Source organism: Sander lucioperca, chromosome 4, assembly GCF_008315115.2.
Source record: "Sander lucioperca isolate FBNREF2018 chromosome 4, SLUC_FBN_1.2, whole genome shotgun sequence".
Lineage (NCBI taxonomy): Eukaryota > Metazoa > Chordata > Actinopteri > Perciformes > Percidae > Sander > Sander lucioperca.
This window is the reverse complement of record NC_050176.1, coordinates 9,850,783-9,873,200: the sequence shown is the minus strand read 5'-3', so window position 1 is coordinate 9,873,200 and position 22,418 is coordinate 9,850,783. Positions and strand designations below refer to the sequence as shown.

At 38.7% G+C, this 22,418-nt stretch overlaps 1 protein-coding gene across 1 annotated transcript; it reads right to left on the bottom strand.

Annotated features, from left to right (window-relative positions):
- Positions 1 to 1,599: 1,599 nt before the first annotated feature.
- LOC116042914 (galactosylceramide sulfotransferase-like) lies at positions 1,600 to 3,242 on the bottom strand. Its single transcript, XM_036000436.1, has 2 exons — positions 3,115 to 3,242; positions 1,600 to 2,761 (listed from the first exon to the last, which is right to left on the bottom strand). The coding sequence occupies exons 1-2, from the start codon at positions 3,240 to 3,242 to the stop codon at positions 1,615 to 1,617; spliced, it is 1,275 nt and encodes a 424-aa protein (XP_035856329.1). The 3' UTR covers positions 1,600 to 1,614.
- Between the last annotated feature and the right edge of the window lie 19,176 nt (positions 3,243 to 22,418).

Genomic DNA, 22,418 nt, shown 5'->3' with positions numbered 1-22,418 from the left:
GGACAGTTGTTATTGAGGGTCCTGGAATAAAAAATTACTTGGCATTTTCAAGATTTGATATTTTATTGCCTTGCAACTAAGTTGCTAGAAATTTGGTGCACTGTGCTCATTACAAAAAAAAAAAAAAAAAAAAACAGAAAGCAGGACAGTCAATACCCATTAAAAACACATAAAGACACATATAGCTCTATACATGCAATTTTACCACTATACCAATGTTTTAGATGATAATCAGTTGCTTAAGTGGACATGCTCAGCTGAAGTGTTGCATGGTGGTGTGAAAATGTTTTTTTCCCCCCAGAATATATACCACCACTATATAACAGAAATATTTGACCTCTTAAACACTTAATTTTTTGCTTAGATTTTACCTCAAGTTTCTTTAAATGCATGCACATGTCACATGCTATAGACATATTGTTGCAACAAAAGCTATTGGTGCTTACACTAAGTGAAAAATTTAAATCCATCATCATCATTTGTTGTGGCTGCACCATCACATCTGCTGTAAATATATCTTGTGTAGCATTGTGTTGCTATATTTATTCAGGCTGACATATTGGGTTATACTTTATTAATACAATTTTGTAAACATTTAGGATACTTAGTAAGAGCTTAGTTTGACAATGTTTAACAATGCCTGGACACCCTGCTGGAGTTTGTGAAGATGGACCCTCCGTGAAATCCAAACAGAGTTTGAGAGATTAAAGCAAACAAATGTGTGTTATAAACATAGTCTCCAGTGTATTAGGTGCACAATCAATCCTAATGCAGTCCAATAAAGCACAAGCCGCAGAAAGAGCTTTCTTTTGTCCAATGTAGATACAGTTTCAATAATGACAAAAGAAATGATGAATACCTATGCAACATTATAATCTTGAATCCAGACTGACAAGTCTTTAAATCAAATACACCATCAGTATTACTTAATGCCAAGAAAAGACAGATTGGAGGTAGGACGGTAATTATTCAGATCAGTTATTTTTATGAAGGTGAAGAACATGAGCAGTCTACAATTTTCGGGTTTTTACAGATAAAATAGTCAAGTTCATAAACATATGTTATGCTCAGGAGTGCAACAGTGAAACCAACAACCTGACAAAAGAGGAGTTCTCTTTACTGCCGCTAGATAGCAGTATGATCAAGCTTGCAGTCTGATATAGTTTTTGGAACGTGTTTGTAGCCTGGCTACACTGCAAAAAATGCCAAATTAATTTATGGTGGGACTGTACGACTGCTTTTAAGTGTAATAAAACTGAAAAATTCAGTTGGCAGACTTCCGTGTCATAGTCCGGACAGAAAGGAGTTCTTTGTTGAAAAGGGGGTTGCATTCACAATAAAAGTGCAGCTTCTGGGTTGTGTTCACTACATCTGTAAAAACGTATTTAATCTATCTTTCATGGTTTTTTAGAAATATGATCCAGTCAAATCACGTTTTAACTGGATTTTATGCCACTCTGCTTTCCACATTTTTCTTTAATTTTTCTCGGTGCCACTGGTTGTACTGTAACACGTTTGAAACTGCAGCTCTGCACTGGTTGATATTAGCTGGTTTCAGGTGCTTCATATCAGTGACACTCAAATGTATTCAGCTCTTGTCTCTCATGCATCTCATCACCAGTTAATGATATTCCTCACATGTCCCCACAGCTTAGTGACCCACAGGTTAACCCCCAAGTCTGTCAAATATTGTATTTCTGGGGTTAACATCTTTCGGCACAACTCCTCATAGGCTTTGTCTACATTTTCTTTCAAATTGTATCCTACGATTGACTTCTCTCCGATGGGCTGCCACGGCTGCATGGCTGCCTCATGAATACTTCCAGCCTCGACAGAGTGACCTCCCTCAATGCAGATCTCTACCAATTCTGCGTTCCTCCTCCTGAGCTCTGCGACATCGTCTGCCATACGCTTTCTTCCATAAGCCTCCACTTTCTTCCAGAAGGTCAGGTTAAAATGTTTGTAAAGCTTCCAGTCAATGCCATTCCACTGTAGGGCCTTTGCCCTAAGCTCAGGAGTCAGTTTAGACACAGTGGATTCCTTACGGGAGTTGAGCTTGAAGAAGACAAGGTCATCCATCTCCCAACAGAGAGCATCCTTAAGCAGGATGAGTGATTCCTCAAAGTGCCCCATTAGCATAACTAAGTGAAAACGCTCAGCGATGACCATGATGCTCCCCTCTACACGTGGGTCGTCTGTATCCAGAGTGTTGTCCTGCCCAAAGTCAAAGAACATCATGTTCTTCAGGAAGAAGGAGTTAAATCCACCTGGGCTGAAGTATTGTTTAGGATCACGCAGGAACTCAGCCATCTTATCCTCCCCTGGTATGCTCCAAGTCAGAGGAACAACATGACCATAGTAATGAAAGGATGACTCAAAGAGCTCTGCCGGATCTCGCAATATTGTGCTGTAGAAAGTGTCTCTTGGCAGCACTTTGGCCACCTCAGGTGCATTGAATCGCATGTGGTTACACATGATGTTAAAACACATTCCGGATTTGTAGCCTTGAATGTACGTGCGCTGAAAAGGTGAGGGGTAGAAGAAGTCATTCCGGCTGTTAGGGAAGGCAAATTTGAGTTTGTGCTTCTCTCCAAAGCGGAACAGTATGTTGAGGAAGGTGCTGCTGGCCGTCTTATGGGTCTTCATAAACATGATATCTACTTTTGGAACACAGATGTTATTGTCATGCTGTGAGATGTTTGTGGTTGGCTGGCTGCTGTGCTGGCCTGGTTGGGGAGGACAGGAGTGAGGCACTGGAAGCCTAGAAAAATGTAGCATGGGGAAATTATAAAGTGTCACCATAATCTATCATAGAACATTTACAGTTAAGCACTGAAAACTATAATTTCCACTGGTGTTCAAAAGATACGTTTAATACTTCTTTCCAACTGATAATATTTCTTATCTTTTGTCAAAATGCCAAGTTTAAAACGTGTTGTGAAACCCATAAGCCATTTAAGACGAGCATAGTGTCGCTAAAATCCACGGATTGATCCGTAGTTCTTGTTCTGCATCCCATCAGCTGCGACTACAATAATAAACACATGCTGCCCTTAACACTTTCACAGGTTTCTATGGGGCCGTTATATTTGACATCTTGTCTAAAAGTCTTACTCTGGTTGATTGAAGTTGATCTGTAATGTTGAAAGAATGTAGAGCAGAATTACAGTGATGAGGAGGCAACCCACAGTGACACGTTTGACCAGGAGCAGCCACCACTGTCTCTTGTGTGTTTGGAACATGGTAACAGGGAACTGCAAAAGATCACCTCATGAGAAGAGGAAGTATAAAAAGACAAAGGGTCTGTGAGCCACACTTCCCTTCACAAACAACACACATTGACTTGTGTAGTTAATGGAAAGAGTTCCAGTACCAGGTCAATTAAGCTTTATAGGTGCCTGATCAAAGGTCAATTTTCAAAGCAGACGCTAAAAAAACAAAAGAAAAAAAGACAAGAAGAAAGAAGAAAAGAAAAGAAGTTAAAAGTGTCACTTTGACTTCAAATAAAGGAAGACATATAATGAAAACTTGATCTAGGTTGGGAATTGTCTGCTGGTAAGCATGAAAAATATATAAAATAAATGACAAAATGGGATCCAATCCAGAGAAAGGTGCCACATACAAGACAAGCAAACCAAAGACACATGAGCAAAGTACTACTTTTTCCTGTATTATCACTTAGGGTTGTAATGCAACCTACATGCTACATGACTACAGCAGTGTTTTAATAGCTTCAAATGACTAAATAGAAATGACTCACTGGAGAAAATTGCTGTTGTTCAAGTCATAAAGATAAACTTTGAACTTAAAACTAGAGAGCAAATACTCATTTAACGTTATTACTGATTACTGATATCTAATGCAGAGACATACAGTACATATTACATTTCATGACAACACATGCCTATGTGTGAAACATTTCGTCAAAAACAGAGAACGTGACGAATGGGAATTATTACTTTTTCATTTTTAAAGGGAGACGTCTGTTGACCTTTCCTCATTATTTCCATCAGAAAGATATTTCCTCTCTGGGAAATTACATTTGCAAAATTAAAAAAGACAGTCAGTCAGTGTACTTCAAACCCAAAGAATACACAACTGATTATTAGCATGCAGCCATCTTGTAAAAGTTAGAAATTCCTAAATTGTAAACACATTTTCTTTTCTTTTTACTTTCCTCATTTAACTCTACTTGTCACATTTGCTTCTATGGTTTTGCTGTGTTCTTTTCTGAAGAGACATGTTACAAATGAAATATCTTTAAACTAAAGATCCGCTGTAGATATCGTGTTGTCACAGAAAACAACACAGTCTATTGCATGTTTTATTGTTTAAGTCTCTATTTTAGTTTCATTTGTATGACTTTGCTTAAAAATATTAAAACATGGAAAACAATTGAAGTAATGTGCTTTAGAAAATTTAAATCCACAGATGATAATCAAAACATCACAATAGATTTGCAGAAGGAAAAGCGAACTTACTCAATATGTGGCATGTTAGTTGCTGCACCCTCACATCAAATTTCTTCCTGCCATAGCGGGTATTTGATATGTTATCTTCTTATGGCCTTGTTTATCTTTTTGTAGCCTGGATGATACTCTGAGCCCAAACTGTGTTATGTCCATAGTGACAAAAAATCAGATCGGATACAAAAACCTGTCTTGGTATCAAGTGTTGAGTTCCTGGTATGGAGGAGCAAAAAAAGGCAGGGCGCATGCATGCCAGCTGTCATGCCTTACTGCAGTATCCTTTCCTCTCAGCAGAGGCCCTCGTTTCATTGCTCAACTGCGGAGATTTCACTCTTACTCAAAATAGAAATTGAAATGATCTTTATTTTATGAATTTATTGCAAACTAGCAGGGTTCACCTCTTCTTAAAAAAACACACCACAAGACATATCGGTAGCCAGTGGTGGAATGTAACCAAGTACATTTTCTCAAGCAATGTACTTATGTACAAATTTGAGGTACTTGCACTTTACTTGAGTCTTTTCTTTTCATGCCACTTTCTACTTCTAGGCCTACTCCACTACATTTCAGAGAGAAATATTGTACTTTTTACTCCACTACATTAATCTGACAGCTTTAGTTACTAGTTACTTTACAAATTAAGATTTTTGCAAACAAAACACATGTAGTTTATACAACACAATGTTTTATTATAATTTAAACTACCCATAATGTGACGGCCTACAAGTCCAGCTGAAATGATTAGCCCATTAAACACTTAGTTGATTGTCAGAACTGTTTTGATCGTTTCCAGTTTCTAAAATGTGAGGATGTTTCTGCATTGAGTGCTTTTACTTTTAATACTTTAAGTACATTTCCCTGATGATACTCACATACTTTTACTTAAGTAACATTTTCAATGCAGTACATTTACTTATGTAAAGCATCTGAGTACTTCTTCCGCCACTGCCGGTAGCTACATTAACGGACGTTACAACCGAGACAACAATGTGACGACCAAGGTGTAGCAAAGACTGCTTTGCTGATCTGCACACTGCTTTTTTCATATTTTGGAAGAAAGCCTTTATCTGCACCACTGCTGAAAGTGAACTGAAACCAGTCCTGTTTCTCTGTTTCTTTTACAGGCACTTAACTGCACCTAAAGTAAAGACCCAAAATCCAGCGTTTTCACTCTTGTGGAACATGTACATTCAAAAGTTGTTAAAGTCGTGCAACAAAAAACTCAGATTGGACACATAGTCTAGCTAGCTTTCTGGATTTACCCTGCAGAGATCTGAGGGGCAGTTAACCATAATCCTCATAAATCCACCAGAGTTTAAACTTCCAACACAAAGGAAGAGTTAGGTAACGGACATTCAGCTGAAAATGAGATCACACGGCGGAATTTTCGGTGGCAATGGGGCAATCCCGGAAGTGGAAGGTCGAGGATATAGACTTTATAGAACTTTAACATAAACAGTTTCGGAAAAAGGTTGATGAGTAAATTAGGATTAGGATCAGTAAATGTAGTAGAAGTTACTCTGGGTAATGAGAGGCTTTGAGACTGAATACGTAGTAAAATGGAAGGCTGGTGTTGTTGTTCAACCTTTGAAAATGGTCACTGGTTACTGGTTTCAGCAAGACACAGCTGTCCCAATTACTGTGCAGCATAAGGCTGAGCCTGTTGTCCCATTTCAAATATGTTTCCAATTGCAGCCAACACTTGCAGATTTATTTTGCCCAAATTTTGAAAACACAAATGGAAATTCACCAGTCAGAACTCCATTACCAGAGCCAAACATTGGGTTTGGGGAATTTGTTTGAGTGACACTGTCAGTACTGTTTTGGTTCCCTCAATGCCCGCTATGCCAGCACTGTTGCTCATTAGTTAACTGTAAAATAACGTGGTGTTCCAGACTTGTGAATCTGTACATATGAAACACCATATTCCTGAAAAAAAAAACAATCCTTCTCATCTTAACAACATACTGCTGGATAATTATCTGTAGCAGGCAGAAGCTGTTTAACAACTGAAATATTCTCTATTTCTGAAAAAGGAACATAAAAATGGTATTTGTATGGTGTTTTTTATTACATTGAATTCAGTTTAATTTGATCTAAAATATATTTCTCACAAACAACATTCATCTGTGGCAATATAGCTGTATTTCAATTCTGAGAATATGTTGACATTTAGTTTTATAGTCATTTCACTGTTGACAGGGGAGTTTCTTCATGAAAAATAAACAGCATGTGTCACTGTTTCATCTGATGGATGTGTAACATCAGAAACATGCATTAATTGTGTTACACATTAGCCATCTGTGTCAGTCACCATGAAGGTTTGCACTTAAGATGATGAGCTATGGACAAACGTAAAATCGCAGGAGCTGTTGCATTACTCAGGCGGGGGGGGAGTCCTTGAAAGTCGATTGAAAAAAAACCTTTAGATTAAAAAAAAAAAAGAACATTCAGTTCCTGTTACAAATGTTATCTTACATTTTGTTTTTAGAATTTATGGTTATTTGGTTTATTTCTTTAAATATCGAAACTAGATTTTGACACAGGGCCCCTCTACGAAGCTTTAGGATTAGTTTAAAATGCAGAAGCCACCTCAAGGTCCTTACCATTTTAGCTAACAAACTAACTAACAAACTAATTGCCACACAGCGAACCTCAAGTGTTTGGGGCTCTGGGGCAGCTTTTACCTGCTTGGCAATTAAGTCTTGAAGTAGCCAAAAGAGTAGAAATGATGTTCGATGACAACAATTCCTCTGCGCTAAAGCATTCCAATGATATGAACATTGATGCACTGACACCAGTATTTGTTGTGTTTGCATGCCATTTTGAGGGCAATGTTGTGGTTTGAATAAAGAACGGGGTCCTCATTCGATTCTCAAATGACCCTCTACATACAAGGCGACCTACAGTATATTACAGCCATTTTTTCTTTTTTTACAGCTCCACAAAATGCATTCAATTTCCATCAAATTTTTTCACACAGCTTGTGCAGCATAAGCTGTGTTTTATGGAAAACAACTGCCCTGAGGGTCCAGCAGACCAATATTTACCTCAGTATCTCATGCATTTTGGTGGCCTGCAAACTAACAGCAGCAGGCATTCACCAGAGCACTGTATAAGTTGAGATGAGGTCATGAGGATTAACACTGTTGTTGATCCCATAAACATTCAGTGTAGCTTTGACAGATAGGGTGCTCATATTATGCTTTTTGGCGTTTTCCCTTTCCTTTATTGTGTTATATATCTTTTTTGTGCATGTAATAGGCTTCCAAAGTGAAAAAGCCCAAAGTCCACCCCAAAGGGTCTTACCATCTCCAACAGAAAACACTGTTCACAAACTGCTCCAAACAGCTCTATTGTAGTCCAGCCTTTACTTCCGTGACAAAGGTCACTTTGTAGCACACGTTATAATGCTCGCTTAGCTGCTAGCATGGCATGCCCTCATGCTCTGCTTCTGATTAGCTAGCAGTACTTACCTAGGTACTGCGCATGTGCGATTCTGAACAAAGATGGAACAGAAGTGAGATGAGAGCTCAACACACAGGGTGAAAAGAGGAGCTGCAGCAATGTGCAGTACGACAAAAATATGGTGTTTTTTGAAAATTAAACCATTCTGATATAACCTCTAAATACAATGATGAACCTGAAAATGAGCATAATATGAGCACTTTAAGAAGATAAGATATTGAGATACTTTTGCTATAGGGTTTCCCGTATCTGTATTATGCTGTACGGAAAAAGTAAATAATATATAATATATATAAATATAGCATACAAGGTGTATGTGTTTGCTGATATGATATGATCTGCATTGCAGCAGATTCCACTGGATGCTGTGGGGAGGGAATGAGAAGATAGGACAGAGGGAGGATGGATGATAAACTCACCCCACTACGCAACAGAAAATGAAAAAGAATCTCCTACCAGCTAACCAAACACCAACTTTGCATATGAATAGTAAGAATATGAGAAATCATAACCATGGCGTTAACATAACTACATCTGGAGCATAAATTATTCATGAGGTGTGCATCTCGCACAGTGGGGGCTGTGCGTGAGGGAGCATGAACATTATGGCCTGCATGTGTTATCTCCTTGCCTCCTCTTCTTTTTACTAATTAAGCAGATGAGTGAGGAACTATATTTAAATGTTTTAAAAGAGATATTTTCTTTGGCAACACAGTCCTTTTCTCTTGCTACTGCGGTTCTTAATAAAATGGGCTGTTGGAACGGTGCAGCAGTACTGATGACATTACGTGGGCCAATGTTTACTCATCTTGGGAATGAAGACTCCTCTGACTTTGCAAAGTTAGACAAGCATGTCCAAACACACACACATCCGACAAATAAAGCCTTCTGACTCAATTCCTTCTCTCCCACTTCCCTGTCTCTCCCTCTGCCACTTTCTCCTTAATTAGTTTGCCTCGCTTGTTCTTCCCATCTCTCTCTGCTAGTTTGTATCCATTCTCCTGCTGCTTTCAAAGCAATATTTTACTTTGCAACAAATGAGATTTCACATGGTTTTAATAGGAGACATTTGAGTGCTCAACTGACTAAGAGGAGGAACAATTTGTGTGTGTGTTTTTTTTAAAGCTGGAAATAAACTTGTTTTCTATCCAGGTCCTGCATCACCCTGTCAGGTTTCAATTGGCTATGGAGAGGAAAAGAATGGCACCTGCATGTATGAAACTAAGCAGCAAGCGTACAGACCACCATGCACAAGAGCGCCTTCTTGTTGAGCGCGGAAGGGCAGACATGCTCGCATAGGTCATCTCTGCTCTCCAATTAGATTTCTGATCAGGCGAACTGACCTGACTTTTGACAATTTTGGGGCAGAAACCTAGGGAGGCACCAGTGCTCTTATGACTGGTCACTTTCAACTCAATCTCACCCACACAGACCTACTTGTACCTTGATTGACAGCTATTGCCACAGGAAGCCCCGGAGTTGGTGTACCGCCAGAAGAAGAAGAAGAAGAAGAAGAAGAAGAAGAAGAAGAAGAAGAGTTTCTGTATTTATGGACAACATAGCATAGTAAGTAAAGAATTGTATACATTTCTCTTGTCCGTTCTGTTGTTGGGATATGTGCAATGCTTTTCAGTAAAGTCATTTCGTATAGGCCTATTCTTACCGATACCCAGAGCTAATTTCAGAGCTAGCTTTAGCTAACACGGCTATTGTTAGCATAGCCTTATTGCCTTTTTGTTTCTTTCCAGTAGCCTGTAGACCCAATCACAATGTTTGTTTAGGCTACGATAACATCCGGGTAGAAAACTCCTGCGTCCCGTAACATACAATTTAACAGCGCTGAGGCAGTCACTGTAATTTCGTAGGACATCATACAAATTGTTTAGCATAGGTTTTTCGTATGATATCATACAAACCTGGTTATGAGAATGCGTTGCTCTGAGTATGTAACAGGTGAACAGGTGTTTCCTTTTTTTATATTCAATTAATAACTGGTAGATTCCTGGACATTTCTTTATTCCAAATAACTATTGATATACCATAGCTTTTGAACTACTTTTCAATACAAATATAACCTGGTCTGGAACCACACAGCCTAAACGTTTCTTCTTGTTATAATCATTATTTTAAGTATGTAAGTAAGTCATCTCTCTTATTCCGTCAAAATGTTTGAGAAATTCCAAAAGAAATGAGAGCAAATGGAAAAAAATAATTAGAAGAGAATATATCACACAAATATCATCATCATCATCATCATTGTCATCATCATCATCATCATCATCATCATCATCATCGCCATCATCATTGACTTTCAGATCTGATATGGGAGGATTTAAAATATTCATAGCATCCCCAACAGTAATCAGAGCTGTAATCAGGTTATAGGCTGCACACACACATACACACACACACACACACACACACACACACACACACACACCACACAGTGCATGCAGGTTAGCAGCTGTTGAACACAGGGCTGTTAAATATTTCAGGGGGTACACACATTCTCTCACCAGCCCAACCCCCCCCCCCCGCCCTGCCGGCATACTGGGAGGTGTTATGCCCAAAAAGCATGTCGATGACTTATTAATGCCACAGAGAAGGATGTCGAATGATGAATGATGGAAGGATATAATAAGAATTTGTGCTCATTATGAAGGAGAGACTTGTAAATGGTGAATTACGTGTGCATTTGTTCCAGTGTGCTCATTAAGACAGACTTTGTTTAAAAGTTTTTCAGGAGTTGACTCAGATCCTCCAGTTGAACTTCACTCAGGATTTCAGGACTTCTTTCTTGTGTAAATTTCTACAGATGTTTTTTTGCTTCATTTTCCATTTGTGTTTACATAAATCTTTATTTGGGATAAACAAAGGAATGTTTGAGGATTTAGAGGATTTCTTAGGATTGTTTTCTCTTACTGTAATTTATTTGTATCCATCTTTTCTCCACAGCTCTGACTTAACTCCTCAGGACATTTCAGAACTCTTTCAGACTCCATGATCACGGGATGATATTATTTCTGATCTGATGGTCCTAGTTTTAAATCGAGGACCTTCTGGGTGCTCCAATCTACTTACACAGCCCAAAGACATGCGGGTTGGCAACTTAACATGAATATTCAAGGAAGATAAGCAGTAAATTTTAGTCAATTTTCTCTTTAGTGTTCCAATGTTTTTAAGGATTGTTTTTTGTGAGGCATTTGACCTCTAGTGGATTGCGACAGTAGAGATACAGCACAGACAGGAAACATGGGAGGAAGAGAGGGGAATAGAACTAGGGATGTTGCAATTATATAGTCTTAACTTTTTGACAAATCCTGCCTTTTAAAATAGCTCATATAGGGTCTGAGGCCCTTTGTATCGTTTTGCATTGCTGAAAGTGTGTCCTCCTCCACACTTTCAAGGGCTACGGGTGTATAGTTTATGACCAGAAGTGTGAAAGAATAAAGTTTGTGTCTTGTCAGCAGTATTCTTGTCACTCTAGTGAGGGTCAGGGCAGCAGTTAAGACACTTAAGCTGGCAATAAAACATATTGAATGTAGTTTTTGACAGAGGAGTGGCTGCTGGAGATGGGTAGTTATTGCAGTGACAGATCTGGGGGAGTAGGTCGCTGTGGGAGTTTTTTCTTGCTCTGTATGGTTTTTAAATTATTATTTTGTTTTCAATTAGGGTTTAAATGCCTTTGTGAAATACAGGCTACACAAATATACTGTACATTTATGTCTCTGTAACAGCAAAGTCTTCCATGTTTTCTGGTGGTAAGTGCAGTTGACCAAATTAAAGAGTTTTAAGTTGAAGCAAAGTCTAAATGTATCCAGAATGCACTTGTATTTAATACTACCTAAAGAGACAACACAATAAGAGGCGAATGAGGTAGTAGTGTTACACAACTTACATATGGGAATTTCTCTCCAAATATGACACATAAAGAAAGGACATCCTTAACATAGGGTGGCGTGCATATGTGGAAGTGTGGAGGATGACTGACCATTTTCTCTTCTTCTCTGTTCCTTCCTCTTGCTCCTGCTCACATTTCCTCTCAGCATCCTTCTCCTGCTCCCTGCCCTTCTCTTCCATCTCCTTCTTTTTCTTTCCCTCCTTACCCCATCTTTACTTTTTATTATGTCCTATTTCCTCTTATCTTATTCCAACAGTATGCAGTACCTCTCTCCTCTTCTTTTCTCCTCTCTCTCCTTCCTGTCTCTATCCTTCTTCTTTTTAAACTCATTTACTCCAGTATCCCTACCCTTTCGTCCCCTCATACACACTCCATCCAGCTTTATTTCCCTCTTTCTTTCATTCTCTTGCTGTCTGGATCTTGCCTCTCCACTTCCTTGCTGTAACTCATTGTTCGTCCACAACCTACTTCTGTCGTCTACCTCTCTTATGCTGATAATGGTATTTATGTCACTGTTTGTCTTGACATCTAGCAACTTGGTGACATCCAGGTTTTGTTTTACCTTAAATAAATCAAAATAAAATAAATCCTAAGTGTTTCCTACTAATAGAAAAACAGCAGCTCCATCTTGATAGCCCTTCCAGCTTTTCTTCTATTCTTTAGAAATCCTGATGAAGTAACCTGGATGCTTGTGTGTGTGTGTGTGTGTGTGTGTGTGTGTTGGTGAAATAAGCTGAATTAGTAGTACCAGCACATACTGTAAAAAGATTTCTGCTTAACCTATTCATTTAGATGGAGCTAATTAGAGATTCTGTCTAAGGAAAAGGGCCTCACTGGGTCTTATGTGTATATATGTGTGTGTGTGTGTGTGTGTGTGTGTGTGTGTAGCAGTTTTTCATAAGATAAATGAATGCTGCTTAACAGTGCAGTAAATACAGAGGTCCCACAAGGATATTACCACTTTTGCTCTCTTTATGTCCTGTGTAACTCTCTCTCCCTAACACACACACACACACACACACACACACACACACACACACACACACACACACACACATATGGTCTACCACACTCTCTCACTTATTAATCCTTTAACTCTTGCTTGCTCTCATATTTCAGCATTCCAGATAGAGATAGATTTAAGAATTGAGGTCCTTTTTAATACAAAACTAATTACAGTGATTTTTCATTGAGTTAGCTGAAATTAAGAACGAGCACAATAAAAACACAGGACAACAGGAAATTAATTATTAGGAGTCCAATAGTATATATTGATGCAGATACTACTCATTTTGTGCCTATTTTCTTTAAATCTAAGAGCAGTCACCAGGCACAAAAACATTGTTACTGCACAGTGGAAAAAATAAAAACACTGTACTTCAAAGAGGTAATACCTTTAAAAGCATAATGATTTATGTAACTATCTTAGCACTAAAGGATCTGCACATACTTTATATTTCTTGTTTATCTCCCCCTTTCTCTCTTTGTCTGCCTTTTATTTTATTTATTTTTTTAGAGCCATTCCCTCCCACCTTTGCTTTTTTCCTCTCTCTATCTGTGTGTTCTGTTTGGTCTGTTAAAGCAGGATATCATCATTTATCTTATCACAATATATCATCATCATCATCCATCTCTGTAGGTGGTGCTGGAAGTGAATTGTGACTGAGGCGTATACGCATGTTTCATAAAGATATAGTAATAGTGATTAAACAATATCAAGCATTATTGATGATGAAAACTTGGGTGTTTCTAAAGTTAGAGAAACTTTACCAACAGCACAAACACAGAAATGAAGGGATTAATCAGTCAGGCGTGGTAAGTGCATGCATTCGTTTCAGTCTGTCACGTCAAAAGATGCTGTGGTTGACAAAGGATTGTGTGGAAATAAACAGCGTCAGAGTCAAGATAAGATGAATCTCCAAAGACAGGTGGAGTGAACATAAAAAAAGAGACGGCAAATGGGGAGAGGGAAATGTGATTTTATCTTTCAATCAAAGTGGCAGGCGGTTGGTTTTTTTTTTATGCAGGGAACAATTTCAACTCAATTTAGTTTCCCATTAAAAATGTAATTGCGCCACAAGATGAGAGAGTGATTCAATCAAAACTTCAAAATCAAAAGTAAAATGATATGAAAGAAATTATAGCCTGTTCTTACCAATAGAGTATGGAGAGTGGCTGGGTTTTTAATGCTCATCATTTTCATGCCTATCCAGGTACCCTAACTCAGGCTCTCCAAGCTCCAATTTGTTATCGTTTTCTTTGGCCAATCATTATTCTCATCATTATTGACTGACATTTTAAGTCATATCATATAGTGTGTGAGAGCAAAATTGGTTGAACAGAAAGACATAGCTTTGGTAACCTTTACAAAAGAGGGTTTGTAAAGCACAGCTTACAGCTCCCAGTTGTTTCCTTGAGCTTGTTAAAAGTTACAGCGCTTGCTTCATTTCGGAATGTTCACACCTGGGAAGTGCAATCACCACCGGTGGCAGCTCGGTACAATCAGCCCTACAGAAGTTGTTCAAGGAGAAGGTTACCCAATTCAAAGTGCAATCTGTAATATTCCTTTGCACACACTATGACTGTTATTTATTGGTGAGAGCTTGTAAGTGTTGCTGATCAGTGCCAGTCACTCCTCTGTTAGTGGCTGCTGAGATTTCAAGTTGCAAGCTGTCCAGCTGTTCATTTGCTAAATATACTAAAATCTTTCCAAAACTAACAATGGTGAGCTCTACACTTTGGTTAGTTTCTCCAAAACGTCAGTAAAAATGGCTGAAACATTTGGATGCTGAAGCGAGCTGCAGACCTTGAAAACACCACATCACATTAGAAATACTTCCTTACTCTTTCTTTAGAATCACCACCGTTATCGTACCTATGAAGAATGTTTAACTTCCATCTTTTCAACCTAGATGGACAGATTTCTTTGATGACTCAATACTCAATACCTTCAAAACAGCAGAAAAAAGGATGCTTAGCTCTGTGACTTAAATGAAACGACAATACGTTCATTCGAGAGGCTACTTGTAATGTAGCTAATGTATGAGCTAGCTAGCTACTTGGCTTTACTGGACAGGGGCAGTGAAGAGATGACTTACATTGATGACACTTTCAATGTAAAGCATGCTTAGTTTAGTTGTAGTATGGCATTGCCTCACCTGAGTCAGTACTCTTTCAGTTATCTAACAAGTGGTGAATTTTAATTTTTAAGTCTAACATGAAGAAGTGATGGAGGACATGTATCGGCAAGTGTTGTCGTAGTTCCCAACAGCTACCACTAGATGCTAGTAAAGAGCCATATTTTACTGCACTTTTAACTTCCGACACCAATGTCTGTGCTGAGCTCTCCGAGCCTGGACTGTGATTCTAAATTGTGACCTTCCAAACACAGGCCGGCTCTTCTAATCTCCAGACCCAGTCTGAGCCACAGGACGTGGATACGTTTCAATACTACAAGCCATGGTACAGTGTATGCAAGTGGATTGATCGTAACGACATGAGACAGCTCAGAAAGTAAAGCAGACAGAGCTGGACAGAAGTATGCAGCAAACATTCCTTGAACCTTACTTTGATTTGATTCGGAGAATACAGGGAATCCAGCCACACTTATTTTACATTCATTACAGTTCAGTGTTGCTACATTACAAACAGAGAACAGAAATTGAGATTCAGTGAGCAGACATTTCTGTGATGCCAAAGTAGACTGTTATGTAAAAACACACTCATCTATTGAGCCTAAATCACGAAGTGGAGCTGCACCCTGAGGTAAAGCATCCCATTCCTGCTAATTGAGACACTGCAGAGTCAACCTGTTCAGCCATATGGACTGATACAAGAGCAGTCATTACTTTTCTTTCACACAAGTGATAAAATGACATGCACACTATGAGGAAGACATTTAATGTACCAACATCCTCTTTCAGGATTTCTTCAAAACTTCCAACCAGTTATCACTCAGTGCTACACCCTTCTTTAATAATATCAAGAGAGGTGTGTCAGAGGCAGACAGATAGACAGATAAAAGTATAGACCAGACAGCATAACAAAAGTATTGTTCTTCAGATTTTACATAAGTAGGCTGAGGAGAAGAGAGGAGGAGAGGGGAGGGAAATGAAGGAAAGGAAGGATGCAAAGATCACCCTATATAGAAGCTGCCCATCACTCACCCCCTGCGGTGTGTGTGAAGGCCTGTGTGTCTCGTCCATTAGTCACTGAGAGTTTCCTTAACGAGGTGCTCTTAATTGCCTAACTCTGCTGGGAGTCATTTTCCCCTCTCTATCTCTGCCCCACTTCCCTCTCTCCTTCTCTTCTCTAACTGTAACATTTTCCTTTCTTTTGTTGTTATCTCTCTCCTGTCATTTATCTTTGTCTCAGATTTTGATCATTTACAATCTTCGCTTTTTTTCTGCTTCATGAGATTGTTTTCACCCTGTGCATTTTGTGTGTATGCTTTTACAACTGCATTGACCCACAGGAGGAGTGGATAATATATATCTGGTCTAATGTATGTGTGCATGTATATTAATATCCGTGTTGGGCTAACCCTAACCCGTAATGACACATTACAGTTATATGATAGCTTTTCAAGTAAAGTGTAGTGTAATGGATTATAATTTGAAATTCAGTAATTACATTACAATTACTAATCTCAGTAACTCTCAGTTATCTCAACACTTTTGGGGGTCATGTTTGCTGATTTTAGGTAGTTTTTATGGGTTCATTAGAGATTCTGGTGTGGGACTTGTTAGCTTGTTGCAGGGTTTGAAGATGTTGGAGTTGTTTAAAGGCACCTTCAATGGAGTTTAGCTATAAGTAACAAAAGTAGGCGAACGTAACAAGTAATGTAACCAATTAATTTTTGCTGTTGAGTAATAAACAGTGGTGGACTGTAACTAAGTACTGTACTTGTAGTATGTAGTATGTACAAATGTTGAGGTACTTGTACTTTCCTTAAGTCTTGTCTTTTCATACAACTTTCTACTTCTACTTCACTACATTTCAGAGGGAAACATGAATCAGACAGCTTTAGTTACTAGTTACTTTACAAATCAAGGTTTTTGCACACAAAAAGCATTGTAGTTTATAAAATACAATGTTTTATTATAAATTAAACTACCCAACAATTTATAGGCCTACACTTACAGCTGAAATGATCAGACAATTAAACACAGAACTGTTTTGATCGATTTCGAAAATGTGAGGATTTTTCTGCATTTATTACTTTTACTTTTAATACTTTAAGAACATTTTCCTGATGATACTTACATACTTTTACTTAAGTAACATTTTCCATGCAGGGCTTTGATTTGAAACAGAGTATTTTTACAGTGTATTATTAGTACTTTTATATATGTAAAGGTAAAAATAAATAAATTAGTACATTTTTCAATTGGCGTGCACAACATCAAGTATGTCCGTGTTTGTCTCTTTATTTCTGTATCCATGTTTTTCTTGTTACAGGCAGATACAGGAGTGTGTGTACCATATGTGCGTGACTCACCTTCTCAACTAGCAAAAGCCATTTACTTCCTGTCCGCCGTGATAGCACTCCTATGTGCATTTCCATGCCATAAGTGTAAATGCCTGAGCATGACTGTGTGTGCGTGTGTATGTGTGTGTGTGTGTGTGTGTGTGTGTGTGTGTGTATGTGTGTGTGTGTCTGGGTGTAGTGAAAGTATATATGTCTACTTGGCAAGAATAAAAAAGCATGTCTCGGTGAGTCAGATGGCTACATTGTGTCATTGGTCTGCCTGCTTGACATTCAGATTGTCTGGAGATATCCTGAAGCTTCTGCAGAGAAATGTAACCTGAGTCACTGGATATGAAGTCGATTACGAGAGGGGGAGAGAGAGACAGCGAGAGAGATGGAAAGAGAGAGAGAGGTTGCCTTTGGGTTGAGCTGTCAAAAGGACCTTTAGAGAAAAAGGTTTTAAATAAAAAAAAAAAAATTCTCGGCTTATCTCACCACTCCTGTCTCCTCTCCTCTCCTCTTCTGCAGCAATATGCAGGACTTGTCCATCTGGCCTATCCTACCTTCACACTGCAATACTTTAGTACAGACATCTTCAACAGGGGGTCAGGGACCCCTAGGGGGTCCTCAGAAATGCTGCAGGGGGGACACCAAATTACTGATTGATGGTTTAAAGACAAAATATATCTGAAAATATACATTAACATGAATCCAACATATTATTAGTAAAGACACATCTTTTTTAAATGTACACAACATTGATGATAGTCTTACTGGCCTATAGGTAAGATAGCCATAAGGTTGCCTTCTACATACAGTTAAGCTTAAGGATTCAATGTGCTACATTTCAACATATAAACTTGATATATAAATATATGGACATGCCAGCAATTTTTATTTTAAAAGCTTGGTATTGTTTGCACCATTTAAAAAAAAAAAAAAAAAAAAAAAAAGGTATGTGTATTGGCTTTAGGCCGCCCTTCACGTTATTGTAGGCCCAGTTTAATATGCAACTCAATTTTATTTTACTGTCAAGTTTATTTATATAGCACATTTAAAACAACCAAAGTTGACCAAAGTACTGTACAAATTGAAAATGAATAAATAAAAATAAAGCAAGAAATGCATGAAATACAGTACAATATCATCTCAAGATGCTACAAACCTCTAAGATCAACCAAAGGCCTTTGAGAACAAATATGTCTTGAGATGTGTTTTAAAACTGTCAATGGAGGGGGAACATCTGAGACAAAGTGGGAGACTATTCCAAAGCTTTGGAGCTGCCACAGAAAAGGCACGATCTCCCTTACCCACTAACCTCGATCTAGGAACAGTTCAAAATAATTGATTCGCAGATCTAAGAGGCCTGGAATTGGAGTAGGGGCTGAGGAGTTCTGAAATATAGTGAGGAGCCTGACCACGAATGGCTTTAAAAACAAATAAAAGAATCTTAAAATCAATCCTGTATTTAATAGGTAGCCAATGCAGGGATGCCAGAATCGGTGTGATGCTTTCTCTTTTCCTTGTGCCAGTCAGAAGTCTCGCTGCAGCATTTTGCACCAGCTGTAGGCGAGACAAAGAGGAATGGCCAATACCCAGATACAATGAGTTGCAATAATCAAGCCTGGAGGAGATTAATGCAATGGTGACAGTCTTCATGTCATCAGAAGACAGGATGGTCTTCAGTTTGGCAATATTCCGGAGTTGAAAAAAGCAACTTTTCACTACGGAATTGATCTGTTTCTCAAAACGAAGTGATGAATCAAAGATGACACCAAGATTCCTTGCATGGACGTGAAGGTTAAGAGACAGCGGACCCAGGTGGCTAGCTATGCTTGCTGTGGTGATTGGGGGACCAAGAAGAATCACCTCTGTTTTAGAGTCATTCAGCTGTAAGTAGTTTTTGGCCATCCAGCATTTCACATCCTGGAGGCAGTTAAGAATGGATGTAATCGAGTTTGAATCCCCCAGATTTAACGGCAAATAGATTTGTGTATCATCGGCATAGCAGTGGAAAGAGACATTGTGTTGGCGGAATATATTGCCCAAAGGGAGCATATACAGAGCAAATAAAATAGGTCCCAAAATGGAACCCTGAGGTACTCCACAAGTAATAGGGGCTGTGGAGGAGTAAAGGCTGCCAATATTAACAGAGAAAGTCCTATCGGCTAAATAGGAGGCAAACCACTTGAGGGCAGTGCCCTGGATGCCAACCTGGTCCTCAAGACGATTTAATAAAATATTGTGATCCACTGCATCAAATGCTGCACTAAGGTCTAACAGAATTAGGATGGCACATTTACCACAGTCTAAAGCCAGTAGCAGGTCATTTGAAACTTTAAGAAGGGCAGATTCTGTACTGTGCCGAGCCCTGAACCCAGATTGAAATTTTTCCATGATGTTGTTATTATCTAAATGAGACAATAGCTGAGCATAAACAATTTTCTCCAATACTTTAGACAGGAATGGAAGCTTGGAAATGGGACGGAAATTATTTAAATCTGATTTGTTGAGGTTCGGTTTTTTAATAAGAGGATGAACTATTGCATGTTTAAAAATAGATGGGACAGTTCCATTGGCAAGACTGCTGTTTATAATAAGGGAACTTGTGGGACCTACAGTGTCCAATACATCCTTTAAAAGGTGTGAGGGAACAATATCCAGAGGCTAGGTGGAGGACCTTGTATGAGCAATAGTGTCATAGACGAGCGACAGAGATACAGGCTGAAAGCCATTTAGGATGGCAGGAGGGGCAAGCATCAGACCAGGATCATAAGTGGGCGGTGAGATATTTGAACTAATAAGATCTATTTTTGTTAAGAAAAATGTTAGAAAATCCTCACAAATGGCTGTGGATGGTACAAGACAAGTGTTATCAACAGGGGTGAGAACTGAATTTATTGTATGGAACAAGGCTTTGGGATTGTGGTGATTTTTGGAGATTTTATTTTATTTTTTAATTTTATTATATTTTTAGGAAAAGTGACAGGCAGGACACGAACCCCGGTCTTCAGGAAAGTAAGTCCTGTCTTGTTTGACCCTTCCATCCTCCCTTGAGACTTGAGACAAACCCAAAATTGAAACTGTTGCTCTTGCTTGTCCCAAAGTGCAGTTGTTTTGGAAAATAATTAGAATTTTCTTCTCATTTGTCAGTAGCAGAAATGTGGTGGAAATAAAAATGCGGGTAAATCGTAATATTCATTTGGGAATCCACAACAGAAGCCAAAAAAGTGAACTGTGCTGTTTTTGCTGCTGTTTTTACTCCTACCCACTATACATTTATTTAATTTTGAATAGGATTTCTGGCAGTCCTGTAAATCAAAGTCTGGAAGACCTATTTTAGTTCACCACCAATAACTGACTGGCCTGATCAGACAAAGATAAAGTAACATGGTCAAATGTTTAGTAGCTTTGCAGCAATTTAAAATGCAGCCCGCAATACGCACATAATGTAGATAAAAAACACAAAAATTAGCACGTTCATTTTCATATTCACAGCCTGAGAATATTCTTTCTTTAATATGCATAGTTCAATGGCTCGAGGATACTCGAGTGAATGGAGAAGATGAGTCTTTGCAGCATAAAAAAAGACATGGGAAAACAGCATCATTATCCTTAGGACTTTATTTCTATTACACCGTCTTCATATTGTCATTTTTCGCTTTAATTATTTGTTATCACATTTCCATTGTCTGTACAGCACATTCAACATAAATTTGGATTTATGTAATATCCTTTCTCTTTCTGTCTGCACACACTCCTTTGTTGCAGTTTTTTATTAAACCTGTTCACTTGGTCAGCTGTATAACAAAAAAGAATAGGGCACAAAAACATTGTAGAGTAATATTATGAGAACAATAGTTGTAATTTTATTTAAAAGAAATATATATGATCAGAAAATATCACCTAATTTATTTTTATAGGACGTAGCCCCTTTGAAAAAGCACGTTGCTGATAGACACAGACACCTAGACAAGATATAAACAGCACAGAGTTGAACTACAGTTCATTAAGCTTTGTTGGTAAAGTGGATGATGTGAAGAAGAAAGGGACTCATGGAGTTTTTATTAGCCAGTGACATCTTTAAATGCATGCCCGAGGGGAATGTCTCAAATAAAGACTGGAGTCGGAGTCTTCCTTTGAGACATTTATTTGTGAGAGTGAAATATTAATGATTGATTTATATTTAGACAAAAAAACTGTAACATTGCAACGTTCTCTTTGCTATGTATTTGCTAATGAAGGATGAGATAACCTGATATTAGAAAAAACAATGGACAAGGCTGCACAATTTCCTAAACTTATTTTTTCTTATTTTATCTCTGAGTCTACTTTAATTTAGTTTTACAGTCACCATACTCCCAAGTAAAATTATAAATCGCAAGTAGTGTTGCTGATGTTACTTGCAGTCAAATGCAGTATGTTATTCATGAGCATCAGGAAGAAAACATTTCCAGGGCATTTTTGTCAGTGTTTTTTTTCCAGATGTCCAAGACTGGAAAGCTGAGTTTCAGAGTTCCAATTGTCCAGTTTTGTGAAACCTAAAACATCTTTCCTTCACCCCTTTCTGAACCCTTGACTTAAAGAGCATCTTGTAGAATCTGAAACTTCTCTAACCTTGTGAGGCCATTTGGGGCATAAAGATACTACAGGTAAACACACGCACGCACGCACGCACGCACGCACGCACGCACGCACGCACACACACACACACACACACACGCACACACACACACACACACACACACACACACACACACACACACACACACCTAATCTATCTCAGTCCCTTAATTGGTTTTTCCTCCCCCCCTGTACTCTCTCTTCTTCCAATCACTCTCTCACACTCTCCAGCACTACATCTACTTTAGGCAATTAGTGCTGACTGCAGCTCTGTAAAAAGTGGTCCAGTAAAACTCTGTTAGTGTGCACACACACAGGCAGGCACACACACACACACACACACACACACACACACACACACACACACACACATACACACACACACATGCATGCAGTGGGTGTTGGTGGGGTGCAGTGGGGAGGACACCAGCATCAGCTATCGAGAGCCACAGTAAACTGCACCTCCCCTCCCGCACATGTAGATAAT

Coding starts and splice junctions, on each gene's coding strand:
- LOC116042914 (XM_036000436.1), bottom strand. CDS start 3,242: ATGTTCCAAACACACAAGAGACAGTGGTGGCTGCTCCTGGTCAAACGT. Junction 2,762..3,114: donor ATCAACTTCAATCAACCAGA/GTAAGACTTTTA, acceptor ACATTTTTCTAG/GCTTCCAGTGCCTCACTCCT.